This window comes from Motacilla alba, chromosome 2 (assembly GCF_015832195.1).
Source record: "Motacilla alba alba isolate MOTALB_02 chromosome 2, Motacilla_alba_V1.0_pri, whole genome shotgun sequence".
NCBI lineage: Eukaryota > Metazoa > Chordata > Aves > Passeriformes > Motacillidae > Motacilla > Motacilla alba.
The window spans coordinates 13,489,255-13,509,247 of record NC_052017.1 but is presented as its reverse complement, the minus strand read 5'-3'; the positions used below and the strand labels follow the sequence as shown (position 1 = coordinate 13,509,247).

The 19,993-nt window shown below is 40.0% G+C and overlaps 1 protein-coding gene across 19 annotated transcripts in view; it reads right to left on the bottom strand.

Moving 5' to 3' along the window:
• PARD3 (par-3 family cell polarity regulator) overlaps window positions 1-19,993 on the bottom strand; it is a 443,621-nt gene that overhangs the window by 101,291 nt on the left and 322,337 nt on the right. For 13 of the 19 annotated variants that reach the window (XM_038128982.1, XM_038128975.1, XM_038128980.1 and 10 more), the window contains one exon: window positions 14,229-14,339. The exons of 3 other annotated variants lie outside the window; for them this stretch is intronic. In XM_038128982.1, coding sequence (XP_037984910.1) covers window positions 14,229-14,339 — 111 coding nt within the window. Of the gene's footprint in view, window positions 1-12,012; window positions 12,411-14,228; window positions 14,340-14,359; window positions 17,188-19,993 lie in introns of those variants that run through there. 3 more of the 19 variants (XM_038128991.1, XM_038128992.1, XM_038128994.1) reach the window with 3 other exon arrangements.

The window sequence follows — 19,993 nt, the reverse complement described above, 5'->3', positions numbered from 1 at the left end:
CTCAGCTGAATACTGCACTATCCCTTTTGAATTATAATAGCTTTTAACTCTGAATATATTTTTATATAAGGACTTGAACTTAATGTGATGCTGTATTTTATGCTGGCCCCTCTGTGTGCTCATGTGTGTATATGCTTGATGGGCCCTAAATCATCTGTTAGCACATACCACATCAAGTATGTATATGGGAAATGCCAGTGCAGACTGTTGTGGGGAAGATTAAAATGGTTATGTAAACACACTGTGCAGCACAGATGAGAACCTAGAACTCTCTCTGTGCTTCAGCCCTAATCAGCAACAACCCCGCTAATTAAATCCAGTATCTGGAGAAGTGTTTGACCACAGTGCTTTGGTTTCATAATGTGGATAAGTGTATTAAGCTGTCTTCACTGAATTGTATTCCTTCATGACATGGCACAATAAAAACGCCTGTGTCTGAGATTTCAAATCAGCTAATTTTGAGGATTTATGGCCGTCCTAAGGATTTTGTGGTGGTTTGATAACAATAATAATAATGCTAATGCTTAACATTCACATAACTCTTTCCATCGTCAAAGAGTTTTTGCAGAAACTGCTAATCAATTTTTCAGTATTTAAACTGAACTTTTAAAAATACAAAAGCTATCCCAAGAAGTTTCTAAACCCTTCCTGCTGAAGTGTTAACACTGAAAATGTCAACAACGCACTGTCACACTTTTGAGACTCAAATTATAATGTTCAGTATAAACTATCCTCATGCATTTGTGTGCCATTCAATTCAAAAGCTAATGATAACTGCCTCAAATGACAATATTGTTAGCTGCAGAACTTCCTATAATTGTTAGAAGAGCTTTTCATTGCAAGCTAATCCAGTAATGACAGACATACCCATTGTACCGCAATTCCTATGCACATGAAATGGTGGTCACAAAAAGAAGGCAAAAGCTTTTGCATGGCTGTCCCCAGGAAACAGCAGCTACCTTGCTCCCTTCTTGTAAACTGTGAGTGATATTCAGCTTTCAGATGAAGGCAACTACCATTTTAGACACCTAAATTTAGGTATCAAGGTACGTTTTGAACTCCCAGGAGAGCTGGTCAAGACTCAATCACACCAGGCAGCTGCTTCATGGTCCAGCACACAGCTCAGCCAAACACCTGTAATGTGGACATTTTAAGGTGAGACCAAACCCTTCTCCAGGCTCTACCAACTGTGTTGAGTAGCCCTTCCTTGACCACAAAGGGCATTTAGCCGTGTAACTCATATGCGGGTACTAAGTAATCGTATTAATTTGGGATTCAATTCCACCCTGAGCTAAATGTTTACTGCAGTTCTCTGAACTATACCTTAACTTTTTTCAGCAACAGAAAAGTCAAATCCATGGAGCTGGATGAGCTGTTCCTGGTAAAAGTGAATAAGCAAAGCTGTCAAAAGAAATCAACCCTAATTTCATCTAAAGTTAGGAGTAAAATATAAATATATCTCAAATTCCCTGGGACCTTCAGTCTCCTTTGTTTGGATTTTTTCATATTAGTGATTTAGGTCCCTGCAAAAAAATCACTACTTATCTTAATTGATGAACACAGCATGGGAAGGATATTCATGGCTAGTACATTACATTTGCCACTGCAATGGCAGCAATGTCCTCCCCTATGAGCAGAAAAAAAGTTGGCTGCTGTTTCTGGTGTGCAATTGCTTGGTCAATTCAATTAATCCTCCTGCTGCTGCCAGGATTCAGCTATTGCCCAAGTGATAATCCACACCCTCGTCGTTTCCACCGGGACTCACTCATTTACAAAATCAGTATTGAACGCTTGCAGTTCCACATATGTGAGATGGCTGACAATGTTTATTAAAGATGGAAACAGCATTGTGTAAGGACAGAAGCTTAATGACAAGCCATTCACGGCTGCCAGTTCTCAGTTCTTCTACCATCAGACTGGCATGCGCTGGGATGATGGATTGGAAACAGAGAAAAACAACAACACGTTTATAAAGCCAGTCAGCTTGTTCGAGTTAGTCCAGCGGGATGAACACATTCAGTCCAATTTTTGCCAGATATCGTTTCTAATAAAGAGGTCAGAAAGTGCATTGGCCAGCAGCCAGATCTTGTCAAATCTGTCCCCTCCTTCTTTGCTAGTGAAAAATACCTTGCAGGCACAGCACACCAGGTCTCACTGTTCCTCCCCCAACCTTCTCTACTGCCTTCAGGGCTTTAATGGCCCTTTTTCTAATTTTTGGCAATCAAGTCAATACGGGAGTTTGTCCTCTCCTGTATTTTTCTTTGACCTTTGTCTGGAGCCAAGCAGAATTTTTCTGACAGCTACCCTTCTAATGAGGGTACCTTGATTATAGGCATTACTGTGATTTCACTCTGAACCGGCATATGACACTTAGCTTTTCTTGCCATGATTAGAGCTAGTCAGTTATCACAGTTATAACCACCCCTCAGCAGAGCCATCTGCTTTCCTGGGAAAATCATTCCAAAGGATCACTGTGCACTATGGATAATCCTGGCCACCAACAGCCACAGCTCGTAAATAAGAAAGACACCTCCTCTTCCTCATTTCCCCCCATTTCATTCAAAACTTAAACACATTTTTTTAAAAAGTCAGAAAATACTGCCATGTAAATATAATTTTTTAATTGAAAGGCTAGAGACCCAACTTTTTCAAGTCATTAAAAAAAATAAAAATAAGAGTTCTGCCTTATCTGCTATAGATATACATGTGTGACCAGTTGACTGAAATATGACCATCCTCTGACCTCAGACACATGAGGAAACACATGCAAAATGTAGTCAGTTTGCACAAGCATACAGGGACAAAATCAGAGAGGCCAAGGCATAATGTGAAATAAAAGTAGCAGGGAGCTTTAAAGATGACAATAAATCATTGAGTAATTGCATTAGCAGTAAAAGGAAGAGCAAAGAAAAGGTTGCTCCCCTGCGCAGCAGTGAGGGAAGGATATTGACAGATGATGCTGAGGAGACTTGAGGCTTAATGGTTTTTCCCTTTGCATCTGTCTTCACTGAAATGGTTGACTGCAAGCAGATGACCAGCATAATTGACTATCACCAATAACAAAAATATCTTCAATATACCAGCAAAAAAAGTAGCTAGAAACTGGTTAAGGTAGTTGAAGTTCATCTGACACACACAATTATCTGAGGCAGCCTCAGACTTTTTCAGCAACTAGGAGAACTTGTTGAGGACAGCTAAAATACTAAAAAACTAGGAAAAGTCAAACATACCTCAGAGAAGGAGGAGAATTAAAGACTCTTGAGTTTAACTTCCAGTCCCTTCTTAAGTAAACTACTAGCAAGCACAGAGGAGGCAATGGGACAAGCAGTAGCTACCATAGAATTATCAAGAACAGATGTGGTTAAAGTCAGTCAGATTCCCTTCTAAAAGAGGGGAAATGGCCTTGTGAACAGAGCAGAAACAGACCCAGGCTAAGAAAAACAGCTATGGGATGGATGCAATAGCTTGAACAAGGCTGCTCCTACAGAGTATCTAGAGAATAGATTCACAGTCACCAGAATGCAGAGATTGAGATATTTTCTATGTGGATCACTCTGAATTCACTCAGGGTTTTTCATTATTAAACACTACTGAATCTGCAGAAAACCCAAATAAAGGAACTTTGGAGGAAAGGATTAAGATTTCAAATGTTTTTGAAATACAGAGTAGACTACAAGAATAGAACTAACTTAAATAACAGCAACTAGAATGTAATTTACATAGTTCAAATAAATAAACAATCAAAAGCAGCGAAAAAATCTATGAGTTGCTTTTTCAAGAGTGGATCTGGAAGTTCTACTGGGTAACATACATGAGTCAGCAACAACAAGCTGTTTGGGAAAGGAAAAGACAGAGTGGGGACATAACAGCCATCTGCAAACACCAGAGGAAAAGAATAATGTGTTAGGTATTTAACTGAAGTAAGAATAATTAAGATACTGTGAGCAGGGCAACTTCCTAAACAAAAGGCAGTGGAAAAGACTGCCATAGGAAGCTGTGGAGTTTATTGTAAACTAAGGAAAAAAAAAAAAAAAACAACAAAAAACCCAAAACAAACCAACCAACCAACCAAACAAAAAACAACCAGGATGAAACAAACATCTTGCAGGGATGACATACCCTGCAGATACTCCCTTGAAAAAGTGACATGGTCTCTCTTAAAGATCTATAATTCTGCACCTACACAGAAATTTTGCATACATATTTTTCCTATGCATTGGTTCTACAACAGCTGAGAAATATAACAAGGACTACATTTTTTTTCATTTAAAAGGCTGCCCATCATCTCTAAATTAAAGAAATGTATCTACATAATCAGACAGTCTTAATTTTCTTTCTCCTTCAACAATCACAGCCTATCTGCCAATTAGAATATGTGAAAGTACTTACTGTCTCTCTGAAGATCCCCCCTCCTCAAATCAGAAGAGATGCATGAGAATTTCAAAAACGTTTAATGAGCTACAACCCAGGAGGGCTGCAGTTAAAAAAGAAAAAAAGGTGAAGGATAAAGGTGATAAGGTGATTACTTTAAGTGCCCTAATATATTAAGGAGAGAACATTATGCTCATTTTTATAAGGAGTTATATTAAAGAAGGCTATTAAAGAAGGCAGCAAAATACAAATGAAGACGTAAAGAAATGAAAAAATGCAGGAGAGAAAGTAAATATTATGCATATGAGCAGGTGAAGTGCAAACACCAATTTGAAATCAAGTGACATTGATGAAACTAAAGGAGACATTAAAATTATTTCCTCTAACCTTGTGGAATCTCATATATTTCACCCCCATCCTCCCTTATCACCTGACCTTCTTGATTCACCCTTTGTCTTTACAAAGTGAAGGCACGTCCATGTCAGCAGGTTTGTCAGTATCTCAAACCTTTCTTGGATGTTGCAGTAAACAAGTGAAAATCCTTGCTTACTTTGGGTTAAAAAATCTGCAAATTATCTTACACTTCAATGGAGCTTTCAGCCGACTTTACAGTTAACAGTCTGCCACATTTTAGGGTGGAGGGTTTGCCTGCTGTGCTGTTTTTTGAAAGAATATGTTTCAACCAAAGGAGAATGTTTCAGGTACACAGGCAGCATAGGTCCTCCTGTCTCCAAAACAAACACTACCTTGGCGGAAATTTTCTGTCCTTATTTTCATGCCTGATCCAAGGATCAGTGACTCCAGCAGCGGAGGATCACCCAAATGAGCAAATGAAACTGTTACCCTGCTGGGAACTATATTGCATCAAAGAATATCATTGCTGTCTGGAAGTAAAATGGAAATCAGTTTTTCTTTTGCATAACAAAACTGACCAGAAAGGCTGACATTTACACCTATGACAACAGGTTCTTCATCATTAGATTATCTTAGCTCTAATCTCCTATGTAACTCTTCTGCTGGACGGAAGTAGAAAGGAAGAGATCATGATATTCAACTATTGCAAAAACACAACACTGGTGAAACACAAGCTCCTGCTTTCATCCCTCCTTGCTTTAAGGGCTCTGCTTTCCTCCTTAATGCAGACTTGCTTGGACCATTTCTTCCCGTACATTTTTTTTTCCCCAGCTGGAGAACAATTTCAGAAAGCAGCACTGGCGGGTAACATCTGAATTCTGCAGCTGGATGTGTAAGGAGCAGCTGCTCCTGTGTGTGCAAGAAGCAAATGACATAGGCAAACCACATTTCAAATGGCACCATACATCATACCATGAATCAAATCAGTCATTCCCAGATACTGCAGGCAGCAACTGAAGGCTGAGCCCCAATACTCTTATCAGTTGGTTGAGCTGAGCCTATCCACCTGCCATGCTCCTCTAGCTGAAGTCTAGTAACAAAAGTGGGCACAAAATTCTGCTGCTAGCTCTATTTCAGGCCCTTTGCTCTGTGTTTCTAGAGTACTACATATAAAATAGCCTAATCTAGAAGTTGGAAAATGAAACAGTATGAAGTGACCAAAAACCAATGAAAAACCTCACCACAAAGCAAGGATTATGTGAGTCTTATATTCTGAAGATGAAAGAAAAGGTAAAGAAAAAAAAAAACAAAACCCAAACCAATAAAGAATATAGCTTATAAGTCAATACCTTAGCTCAGGACCCTCAAATTCACACCTACAACACCTCTGAGGATTCACTTCTAAAGCCTTACTGTGTCACAGTACTGAGAGCACAAATCTCTAGCATGGCCAAAAACAGAGCCAGCTGTCTAATAATTCCTAAAAGGTATCTTCTAGTAACTGGTTACAAAATAAAGTTTGCAGCTGTGGTGTGGAGGGAGGATGGATCTGCCTGTTATGAATGCATCATTAGGTGTCTTTCTGGCTAGTCAAATACTTGCTGCTACATGTAAGAATTAGGAAAAGGAGTAGGATTAGTGCCTTGTTTTACTGAGTGCTGTAGTGCAGTGTGGAAAACCTGACAGGTTTTGAGTTCTGTTCAATGCAGCAAGAATAAGTTCAGTAAGTTAGTAACTACTATACAGCTATTGTAATTCTCAAATATTCTTTGCCACAGTAACTCTGCCACTAAAGGAGAATTCATATGACATCAGACGACATGCTGCTGTCCTAGCCTGAAGTTCCAGGCATTCTAAAGTGAAACATCTTAGTGCTTTTACTTTGAACTAATATGTCTAAGAGAGTAGTGAATTTATATGATCTACAAGACACCTTATACTAATTTATAACACAGAATATTATAAAGACCACCTAAATTATGTTTTTTTTCAATATACTGCATGGGACTTCGCTCAACCTTGCCCAGTGCAATGTGTTGAATCACTATAGAAAAATAATAGAGAAAATATGCTTTTAACACAATGTCTTAAAATCTCCATAATTACAATATGTAGCTAGAGAGTATATGGTGTTTTGTTTGAAAAACAACTCCAGTAACTATTATTCTACAAAAGCTTCAATTTACATAGCTCCCAAAATCAGTATTTTTATGAAGTGGAACTGGCTTGAAATGTTTTTCCAAAGCTCAATATTCACATGCTTCACTTCTGTGTTCTCTTCCAAAAATTATTGCCATTGATTTTTTTTTTTTCATATCCTGCACCCTTATCCATTATGTAAAAAACCACTGCCAAAAACAACGCTACAAATCTCCATGAAACTGAAACAAGCAGACCCCATCAAAAAGTAAGTGAGAATGAGAAACATATTGCCCTGATTTTCTGATCACTGAGGAATTTTTCCTCTCCTCTGTTACAGGATGGGAAGAAGGTGAAAGTTTTAACAGAAAACTTCACTAATTACTTATATTCTGAATGTTTGCAGTAATAATGGTCTTAGAGGTAACAGTTTTTCTGAAAGCTGTTAAGTGGCATCAAAATACAGCAGTAGCAAAAGTAAAGCTGAATCTTTGAGTTATTTCAAAAACACAGATAACTCTTAGACACTGTAAGAAACAAAAATCCTTTCCTTATCACAGTATGCTGTCTTTTTTTCCTTAAAGTAAGATGAAACTGCTCAATGAAAATATTTTGCTTAAGGGGGAAAAAAGTTGGGGTTTTCCAATAAAAATATTATGGTCTCTCTGGGAAATCTGGAAAGACACCAAGAGTGTCCTGCTGTTCAGCCCCTACTCCATCTGATACTTTAACAGTTCCAGATGGCCTTTACTACAGGATGACCTTCCCTCTATTCTTTTATTATGACCTTTGGGTCACAAATTATCTATAGGATGCTGCTGTCATTCTGTAAGACACTGCTGTACTCTTTCATCTAAAGAATAAAGATGCTTAACATTAAAACTCATCTTTGTTAGGCTGACCTTCCAATGATGATCAAACCAGACAGTTATTCCAATCAATGTCACTGCTGCAGAAAATATGTTTCATTTTTTGCAACACTGACATTAAGAAACTAAGGCACAGTTTTAAATCAAATCACTTTTGCAATTCTACTTGGCTAGAGAGCATAGCCTGTTATACTCATCAAAAATATCAAAAATATTGCTGCAACAGTTTTGATGAGTTGCATTGATTAGAAGGATGCGGTGGGTTTGTTTTTTGTAAATTATTGATGTGGTTTTCATCCCAATGTCATTGATAGGAGGTAATAAAACTCAGTGTAGGTTTTATTAATTATTTGTCTTTCTCTATCATCACTAACAGAACACATTGAACTTACACAGGAAAGAATAATAAATAGTCCCAATGTACTAAATAAAGTAATAAGGTTAATTTCTTTCCTGCTGTCAGTAAATTCATGTTAGCAGTCTCTCGTCAGCTTGACATCAATTAATGATTTTAATTCCAGACTCTTGTCACAGTACTCACCACCCTTTCGTCTAATTAAAATGGATGATGCATGATGAAGGGAAAACACAAGACTTCTGTTCTTGTTGTAACATTTCTATTCATTAGTATACTTTTACAACAAAGGGCTTGTGGCTTTAATGGTGCTAGAGAAGGATGAAGAGAAGTTTATTACATGTTAGAGATAAAGACCCATACACCCTTAGGAAAATATAATACAGGAAGCATTTTATGGAATAACCGAATCCTTTGGGGGGGAAAAAAATCAGTCTTATTTTAACTATTAATGAGCAGGCAGAATGCTTCCCTCTGAATTTAGGACAAACAACGCGTGAACGACACCCACTCTACTCGCAGCCTTGTTTACATCCGCACAAAAAAAAGTGCTGTCAGCCGACTGACTGAGCTCCAGCAGTAACAGCAAATCTGCCAGAGCAGGACAGACGCCTGACCCGCCTCCCCGGGCAGCGCCTCCGCGACTCCGCGCTGCGCCCTGCCCGCCGTGCGCCGCCAGCATCGCCTCCTCCGCGGCCCAGGGCCATCCATCCCCGGCCGCCCAAAGACGGCCATCCCCAGCCGCCCAGGGCCATCCATCCCCGGCCGCCCAGGGCCATCCATCCCCGGCCGCCCAGAGACAGCCATCCCCGGCCGCCCAGGGCCATCCATCCCCGGCCGCCCAGGGCCATCCCCGCCGCTCTGCACGCCTGTCCCCAGCTGACACCGGCGCCGGGCGCGGCCGCACGCAGCGCTCCCGGCGGGGCCGGGCCGGGCCGGGCCGGCAGCGCCGAGCCCGCAGCTCCCCCTCCCGGCCCCGCCGCTCCCCAGGCACCTCCCGGGCCGGGAACTGGCGGCACCTGGGGCACAGCGACGGCAGAATCGTGTAAATGTAGCTCCCTTTGTAACCAGGAGGAACAAAAGGTCATGTTTTCCGAATCAGAAAGCGGGAAAGCAGCACAGCAGGAGGTTTCTGGTGCAGACGGGAGCTATTCCCATGCACGTACCCAGCGCGGCATCGCTCCGCCGCGTTACAGCAAGCACAGCGCAGCACAGGCTGCGATTGTACAGCCGCCGCGACAGAGCAGAGCGAGCCCCCGGCTCCGCAGGCCCCCATCTGACCGCTCTATCGCCCTGCCAGCATCTCCGAAGCCTCTGTCACAGCGCTTCCACCAGCACAACACTTTAATTCTCTCCCAAAAGGTTTTCTCCTTATCTCCTCAAGACTGATCCTCCCAACACAGGTGTTTAAGCGCTTGATTTTGCATCCGTTTCAGGGGAAGTTGAGGAAGAATACAATACAAAGATTAAAACGCTTTTATGGTAACACAGAGATTTATAGAACATTAGTAAAGCTCTTAAATCAGTGTATTAACCAAACAGAGAAAATATCCTCTAGACTTTGCTTCCAAGAGGAGAAGTGCCTCTAGAGGCGGATTACAGCATAAGCACTGTTTGCCCATAGATGGATCACGAACTCTGAATCACGAGATTACATGAGAATAGCAACTTTCATCTTTTAAGCATTATCCAGCGGTGAAGCATGCTGGATTCAGATGAATTACTTAAAAACTTCACAAAGAGGCACGTTTAGTTCATTCCTCTGTTATCTACTACTCGGGTCCGAAGAGTAAAGTTTTTCAGGTCAGGGAGAACTTTGCTAAAGGAAGTCAGTCCAAGGCTGAGGATCGCCGGCACATACGGCCTTGCCATGTGTGCCAAGAACCGCACATGCCTGTGCTAAAGAAGGGAAGCCCACAAGCAAAGGTTTTGGATTTGCTGACAATATATTTTGTAATGAACACAAAGTTGAAATGGAAAGAAAAAAAATTTAAAAAAACCCAAAAAAACAACAAAACATTAAATTGAAGGCAAAATGCAAGGGTATGGAAGAGGAAGAAGAAAAGATACCAGAACCTGCTGTTTGGAGGGATGTCTCTCTCCAGCAAAGACTGCCAATAACAATCAGAACACAAAAGCAGGTTTCTAAAGCAATTCTGTCTTTACAGCTCCTAAGAAAGAGACTACACTAAAGGGCCTTTAAAAATCCAGAAAATATTTCAGGGCAATCAGGTTGCAGGACATCAATGGATGCACTGGCTAAATATTGAGCAAACCTACTCTGGGAGGCCCCGAAAGACCAGATGCAGAGGATTTCTAGATTGGAAAGGTCTGTGGGCTTCCAGAGGTTTAGATGTAGCAGCACAGCACAAGGTGACCACCCATATGAACTGATTCCTGTTGGTCACTGACAAAAGCTTCAAAATCTCCTTTTAACTCTATCCAACATTACAATGCCTGTGGAAAACTGTAAGCATTTGGAAGCATCTCTAAAAGCTCAAGATATTCCACACATCTCCAGTCTGCAAAATCCAAGAGATCCTAGGAAGATGTGCAAACCATAGGCACCTCAGGAGACTCTGGAGTTCATAAAAGACCTTCTGTAACAAAATCACAAAGACCCAGGGTTGTTTTCTCAGCCCATCCGTGTGAATGTAGCATCTCAGTGGTACCAGTTTGAGCACTCCAGTGATAGACAGACAAGATGACCACAGAGCAAAGAGGGGCTCCAAATTAGCATATATGTAAAACAGCTGTGATCTGGCACAGGGCCAGAGCTAACTGAACTTGGTTCTTATTCAGCTTCCTCGAGACTGCAGTATAAACTCTTTCTTAGGAGACTCAAGGCCACAGTCAAAAATCCTATTGCCCAGTCTTGCCTCAAGTTTTTGACTGGTGTCACTGCTGGGGAGAATCCTTTCTAAGAGCACAGCAGAACCCAGTCAGATTTTAAGATCAGTGCTTGGCAGATACTCAAGGATAATGCAAGCAGACTTGTTTTTGTGCAGTAAACCAGTAAAGCATAGTGACATGGAGCAATGTTCTATGGCCTTGGATGAACTGTTGTTCCAACATTTGGAGGATTTACAAACAGAAAGTATTCAACAGAATTTTTGGTAAGACTAGTGGGTGGTCTCATCATGTGCACCCCTAATTGTTCCAGTATTCCTTGTCAATGAAACCTGGCTGTATATTCAACTAGATAACTTCCTTTTTCATTCAAAATTACTTTGAGATTGTCAGTAAATACGCACCATGTACATATATATCCAAAGAACCACAGAATCAAGAAATTATTATTAATAATATATTTATGAAAGGCCATTGTATTAATTTAATCATGGTAAACCGAAGAGCATTTTTCTTATTTGTCTCATAATCCATATAAATGCTGGGTTTTAAAGAAAATACTATTGTAAGCACAATACTATTAAAATTAATAATTCCATAAAATTGTGGGCATGATTGATTTTTTTAATGGACTATTCACTTGTTCTCTGACCCCCCTAAGGATTTTTGCTCCTAGCCTCTCATACATAGTAAATTCATCAAATCCAACCTATTTCCCCGAAGCATTGCATCATTTTGGAGGCACATAGTATCAATACCAAGTAAAACAGAACAAGTGAATAGCGCTGCCAAAAAAAATTGAGAAGACAAAAACCCACAGAAAACAAAGTTAAAATAGCAGCCATTATGAGCCAACACTGACAGTAATATTTTACTCTGTCTCCTAGTAAACATTTTGAGGGATTGTTCAGTTAATTTGCAAGAGTACTCTTCATTAACAGCATGTATCTAACATCATTATTTTACAGGATCACAAGGAAACTCTGCAATCTAACTGCAAAAACATTTAGTCTCTATGGACCAAATCAACGTCTGAATTTTTTAGAAACATAAGGAAGCACCTCACACATTCGGTTGCTATTTTATTATCTTTTATTAGTTGTACATGCGACTACCCCAAAGAAGTTGCATTCTCTTATAGACATAACACAAAGGAAAGCAAATACACAGGGAGAGAGAATAATGGGAGGATAAGGACCCATGTTACTGTAACATCAAGCTGTTATGAAGTTCTGGCACATGCATTTTCTGCAGTTTCAGTGAACATATAAAATTGTTTTTATGACACATGAGGAGTGAGATTCCAGGAAAGATTCAAATTGGTTAGCATAACTTGATGGACAGGGATTAGGATTTGCTCCATGCATTGGGGGCTATACAAATAATTTCATAATTCTACCTTGGTACCCAGCGTGACTATTGCAACCTCTCTTACATCATCACATGGACAGTCTATACTCTGACCATTCTTACTGAGAGAGACAGAGAGACACAGAGAGACAGAGAGAGAGAATGAAGAGAGAGAAAACGTTACTAACTCAAGCGGCAAGTCTTTCTTCTTTTTATAAATGTATACGGCTGATTTTCTGGGCACCTAATGTTACTAAGAAACCCTAAGGGCCAGCTGGGGCTCAGCAGTGTGTGAAGCCAGGGCACAGTGTGGTGCTTGTCTGGCCAACCATCCCCTGCCCTGAGCTGGGCAGAGCAACCGAGGCAGCTTTCCATGACTCTGCACCCCTGGCATGAGCTCTGTGGCTGCTCCATCCATGAGAAGGGAAGTTGGCTGCACAAACACTCTCATCACTTATTTCCTTCAATTCCAGTCTTCCTCTTTACCATTTAATCTGCAAGTACTTTACTTTTAAAAACAGCAACAAATTCAATGTCCCTGCCTTACTTAAAAGAAAAAATAAAAACCAATCAGACTAGAAAAAAACATCCAGGCACTGTAATCCAGCCACCTTCTACAATAAGAATGGATGGACAAAGACAAAAATAAATTTTTACATAGTATATCTGCTAAAGAGTAAAAAAATTTCCATGATGTAATCTAAACAGATGGTCATAAATTATAAAGTTTATGGAGTTTAACAAGTTAAACCAATAAATACACACTCCCACCCTGTCTTTACTGTAAATCACTCAACCCTAAAAGAACTGAAAGCAAACCATTTTAGGTTTAACTGAGGAGTCTACAAAAGCCTTACAGTTGCTCTCTATTATACAGTGGCTCTAATATTCTCTGTTGAGCTGTTAATGATGAAGCCACCATTCATGAACTTTTGTTCTTATTTGCAGAAGACCCAGGTGCATAGAGATTATAGTTAAAGAGATCATTATGATTAATTAGTGATATCTCCTCTACAAGGACAAGAAAATTTCCCTCCAGAGTTTCTGCATCAATCCTAAATTATGGTGAGCTATAGCATGATTTTTAGATAAATAATTCTAATTCATAGTTCACTTTCACTGCTAACTGTGTCTGAATCTATTTACCATTCAGCAATCAAACTTTGTAAAGTCTGTCTCCTTACTGAAGCGATATCTACTCAAAGAGGTTCTCTCTCAACTCACATCTCCCAGCATAAGTTAACTGGTAACCTACACTTTTCAAGATTTTGACTAAATTGATCTGAGAGACACCAGAGTCTAGGCCCCAAATATCTAGGACTACAAGAGATAGGATGTAAAGTAGACTGGAAATATTGAGAATAGCATATGACACATATATTATATAGGGTTTTTTATGTTAAGGGAAGCTGACAAGGAAAAATAGAGGTGCTCACCACTCATTTTTACAATTAGCAGTTTAATATATATATATATATATATATCATTCCATAAACAGACTGCATGGCACATAAATAGACTGAACTCCAGTGACAAATATACTAGTAAGCATAATTTTTATGTTTCTCCTAAATTTATCAATGAAAAATCTAGATATGCAAAACTCTGAAGATAAATACAAAATATACTTCATTCTATATAAATATTTGTTTTCTGAAAATGTCAATAAAATCAGTTATAGAATATATAGAGAAAGCATTTCATTTTATTACTTCAGTCTCCTCAGTAAGAAAGGGAGCTCTGTGTCTATAAAAGATGCTTAACCCAGCCAAAGGAGCTGTTCATACTAATGTCCAAAATAAATCCAGCTTTGTCTTGTTATTTAAAGTATATAAACATATCAACATGTGAAAAATTTCATCAGTGAAAATTGAACTTCAGTTATTTAATTTAAAAAACAAACTCTGTCTATCAAGGTTTAAGCAAATACTGAAGTCTACCTCTCCTGTTCTTGCTTCATTCGTATTCTCTCCTCTTCTGAAGTAAGAGCTTCCTGCACTTTTATTTTACCAGTTTTCTCACTCTTGTCATCTTTGCGATGTTTGCCAAACCTGTTAATAACACACAAAAAAAGAATCTAACTTGTCACATGAACAAAACTGTATTTTCCTACTTCCATGACAAAGAGAGTTCTCCAAGAAGGACTGCTGGGAAACCAGGAAGGGAAAGTGCAATGACCTCAAAATCTCAATTTTTAGTATTTTCAGGCTGCTTCTGGGTTGTTGGTTTTTTTACATAAGTTTTTTTTAATTTTTATTTTCATTTCACTCCTCTTAAAAGTTTATAGAATTCCTCACTGAAGAACAGAACAAACAAAAAAATGATAATTGGACCATATTTCTCTTTTATGCCAGGATTTTGGGGCCGCTATTCTTAAACAGACAGTCAAACCATGTTTTAGAACAGCATCTCTGCCCAAGGACACAGCTCAGGTTTGCATTGAGCAAAGGCTTCCCTGCTTTGGAGAGGAGAGAGGGAGCTGCAGGTCTGGCAGGTCCCAGGGCAGCACCGGCCCCCACATCCCACAAGGGCCATTTCACCACACAGAGGACACCATTCAGAACTGTCAATTTATTCTTTTCCAGCACCAGGGGTTCTCATTTAAACTTTATTACTCACGACTCTTTTGCCAAGGGTGTTCCAGTGTGGGAGGGTAAATGGAGGGATGGAGCTGTCTGGGCTGCCCTAGACAGAGACGTGGGCTGCAAACCCAGGGTTTGCCCTCCTCACATCTTCTCTTCCCCTCTAAAGGCTACATTTCAAATTTATTAAGTTTCTTCCATATTTGCACATTCCACTGTTTTCTTTAAACTTTCAGGGAGTGAAGAATTTGGCATTTGAGATACTCAGTTATTATTAGGACAAAATTATTCCTATTTCTTAAGACATTCCTGACCTATTCTGGAAGGAATGACTTTCATACAGAGCGAACCAAACAAACACTTTAAAATAACCTTTAAATAGATCTAAACTTTAGATGAAAATTTTCTATTTAAGGCAGAAGAGCTAACACGTGTCTGTTAAACAGTATATATACCAATTAAATGTGGCATCATTTATCACACCAAAAGCAGCAAGAATTTTACTTTTTTTATACCAAATGCTGATCTGAGAGCTGACTGACACTGTGGCACTTCACACTCAGGTTCCCATCAAAAGTGAAATTAAAGCACTGAGACTTGCAATCAAACATGTCTAGCAGTAGTGCCAACAGGACACCACAAATGCTCATGGACAGTGAAATAAATCACAGAGTTCTAAAAGCTTCCTTCTGACCCATTAATGTAACATCTTTAAAATATTTCGAGTTCACCAGGTATTTATAATATTTTCCCATTTGTGCCTTTTGATTCTAGGACAAAGCCATTGTGTGGGTTGAAGTACACCACACAGAAACCCTGCAGAATGATTAATTTCTGGCCATTCAATTAAGAGATATTATTTATATTGTGTAATGATGTTTACAGCTCTTAGGGCAGCTCTTTAAAACCAAAACACAAAAATTCAGCATAGGAGCATGTACATAAGCTTTAAACTGTTTGCCTGTTCTCCACACAGATTGCTCATTTCCAAAGAAATTCAGGCATCTGAAAACTAAAACTGTTTATTAATAACCACCTGAAAAGGGGATAGGCAGAGGACATGATGGGGTTAAGAAATGCAAAATAGGGTGCAAAGTTAAAGTCGCTGATTTCATAATGTTAAATTTCATAATGTGAAACTTAAATTCAAAACACCAACATGTATCTTTTAAAACATCCACCTATTTATTGGAGAGTAATCAAAACCATTATACAAAGCATTTACATATATGACACAAGAGATTCAAATCAAGTTCTGGATGTTGTACACCAGACAAAAGAGATTACTTAATATAAAATAGCCCTAAAACCTCTAGCCCAGAGAGGAGTTTGGCAGAAAAACAGTGGAACTGAGCCACTCTGCCCTGATAAACAGAGAGTGCCTGAGGTGGCAGCATGGGTCTGACCGACAGAACATGCAGAGCTGTGAGGAGACAAACAGCATATGTGACACTCTAGCACAGCATCTCTGGGATGCTCACATTTGAGTCACTCTCCTGTCCTTCCTCAACCCAATTAAAATGTCAGATAAAGCAAAGGAATCAAACACTGGAGTAGCCAGTTTATTTTTGAAAAAAAAAAAAAAGTTGTTTAAAAAAAATGGGGGGAAGAGGGGGGAAGAAAAAAATTGAATTAGTTATTGCCCATTAGGTTTTGGCAGCAAAACAGAATTTCTGCCACCATAAATCAATTCATTGCAAGTATGAACAGATATATAGTGAAATCAATACCTTATTAAAAAAATTAAGTACACAGGAAATTTCTAATAATCATTGTAAGCAATCTAGTAAATGTCTGGTCAGGCTGCATGATTGTGAGGAGAGCATTTCTAATGTTAACATGTAATTCAAACCTAGCAGAATTCAAAGGTTTGAATTTGCAGATCCAACCACGCAGGTCCAGAGCACACAGAGCTCATGTGCATCCCCACAGAGGCAGAGGTGGCACCTCACATGGAGCACTTGGAGCAGCACCAGGGCTCAGTTTGCTTTGAGTCATGAGCAAGGTGTGGCAACAACCCTTCTTCTCTTTCAGGGTTTTCTTCCAATCATCCAGGAATTAATGTTCCTTCTGCCCCTGAGGACCATCCTGATAAAGTCTCTGGAAGACAGCTCTGGTTCTTCCCCAGGCACTTCAGAGGGTGGCCTCACTGTTCCCACTCTGACTGGAGACTTCCCAGTGCCCATCTCTGGCAAGCTCAGTGGTCATCCCAGCAGTGGACAGCCTGGCAGAGTATGAACCATGGTGGTCTTGCACAGGTGCCTTCTCTGGACTTTGTCACTCACAGAAGTGATCTATCTGCCATAATCACCACTGCCTGTAACAAGTTCAGCAATGTTAACCACACCATCCCTACACTGGAACCCGGAAAAACAAACACCATCCTCCCCCCTCCCTGACTGTGGCTTCGTGTTTCTAGCACAATGCACAGTTGTGTTCTTTGTGGCTTAACAGTCACAAAGGTTTGAGAAGTTGCTAAGATAGCATCTCAAGAAGATGCTGAGAGAGCCACCAAGCAATTGAGAAAGGTGCTGAAAAGAACTGTGATGGAGATAAATTTGTACACCTCCACACATCTCCTTTATTTCTGTAGGGACAGTCAGCACTCCCCACTACAAACATCACTCTAAGTCTTTGGTAAGATTACTCTTGCTAACAATAAATGTGTTTGTTATTTACTTGTATTAAAAGTGTTTGCTTCATGAAGTATGATTTACAGTCATAATGAAACCCACAGCCCAAATCAGTATCCTCTCCACCAAATTTATAGCAGACATTTATAAATTATTTATTTAACAGTCATAATCAAGCTAAGTTTAACTACAGAAATGCAACATCCAGCAATGCTAAGGCACACCGTTAAAGCCAGCTGTTAAAACTCTCTCAGCTGTACTTGGGTGTGACTACACTGGCATCAAACTATTGAAAATCACCTGTCCTAATTTCTTCAGGTAGATGTTTCCTACTCATATAAAGGATGTTTCCTATTCATGAACATTAGCTGAAACAGGTCAGTTAGAAATAAGACTATTCAGACCACTGAAATTCAAGCAGTCTATGCAATATCCCTTCAAAACACCAAAAACACATCCCACAGTTACTGTACACTGTTTCCACAGCCAGAGGTAAAGCCCTTTCTGCTGCTGTTTGGTGACCCTTGTTTAGTTGTGCGAGTCAAAAGTCAGGGTCAGGTCCCCAGAATCACTCCTGGTACGTACAACACCCTGATTGAATGCATTGGCTCAATGCAAAGATCTGGCACACCTGTGTGAAAGTTTCACCTCCTTACAAGGGCAACTCCTCCAGTCCCTGACTTGCCCCATGAACATTTTATGTTTGACACCTTCCCTGAAAACCACCAGGCTTTGCACCATTGTGAATCTTCCCTCTTTACTGCTCAGGTACTCAAAAGGAAGGACAGATGGAATTAGGATGCATGTCCCTACCTGACCCACGGCAAATTTGGAACTTTAGTGCTTCCAATACTATTTTTTCCACAATCCATATACTGAACGGCCTGGCACACCCACGTAATAAGCTCTCCCGCTGAAGTGACTGCTCATTCACTGGGAGCAGCCTAAGACTGAAACTTGCGAAGTGCAATCAAACATACCTCCCTCGTGAAGCAGAAACCACCATCCATTTGTGCTGTGTCAGACAGACTCCAGACTTTTGCAAGGCCTTGAGGACACAGCCAAGTGCTGTGATCCCGGCCCTCGCTGCTCCCTCCCCAGACACAGGAGCAGAACTCCGCTGTGTGCAGCTGCTTGCAGAGTGCCTCAAGCACTTGGTGATTTTCGGGAGCTTGTCTCAACCTGAGATGGTCTCATTCTCACTGCTGGGGGCTGGCTGCTGGGATACTTCTTGCAGCTCTTACAAATGCAAATGAAATGACAACTTTCCTTCTGATACAGACATGAAAACTACATCGCTCAGCATCTGCACCGACCCGCTCCTTGCATTACTGAAAAGGAGGACAGTGCTTAAAAACAAAGGTAGAAACTACTGATTTTGGAATTGAAACCCAAAACCATGCAGAAAAGGAGCATCTGTGGCACTGATGTTCAGACAGTCTTGAGAACCTAATCCCAAGCTCTTTTCTTTTGCTGTGTTTGGTGCCAACAATTTGACTGCGGGCTACAAAAGCCCAGCCTAACTCACTGCACAGGACACCAATGCACAGACACAAGCCACTACACGATGTGCAACAAAATTACACGCAAGACTGCCTCACCAAGTCACCAAACTCATGAGGAAAACAGTTGTGTTCCAAAGCTTGAGCTATACCAGCTACTCTGAAGCACCTTTGGCTACAGAAGCACAACACTGACCTGTGGGCACCACTTGCCTCAATCTCAATTCTTAGAAGCAGAGCACAGATTATTATTACTCAGAGTAGAAAATAAAACAGAGAAAAAGAAGTGCACATTTTCCTCCAAAACCCAAGTAATAAAATAATTACCATTCTGTTCATAAATATCCTTTCACAGATACAGCTTAATACTTTTGAGGACACAAACTGCATGGTTATAGAATAATCTCTCCATAATACTAACAATGTTTACTTCATGTAACAGCTTGTTTATTCAGCAGCTCTCTCATTTAAACCCTGTTATAAAAAGTATAGCTAAAAAGTAGTTTAATTTTATTTTGTAGCCGCACAAGGAGAGAAAAAGCTTCTATGACTAACTGAAATACAGGTTGTAAATTAAAAATACCCTGTCTGTCCAAGAGTGTGAGAAATTGATGAAAGAGAGCAGCTGAAATCTTGTTCACTCTAATTGCCAAGATACTCCAGAGTTCTACTTAATTTATATCTCCTTAATTCTCCTTTTACATTAAGGGTTGGAGAAAGTTTCAAGATAAGTGTTAATGCTCAAAGTCATATTCACGGATCCACAGACTTAATTCTTAAATTCAGCCAACAACAGGAATCACAGTTAGTGAACAAATTAAAAATTGTAAGAGGACCATTTTCTAAATGTATGATCTCTGGTACGCAACAGCCAGGTCATATCAGAGGAAAGGACCATCCTCAAACCCCATGATACTGTTTTTTCACATTATTATTAATAAAAAGATGAGAACACAGACCTGTATGCCGTAAGCTTGACCCTCAAATA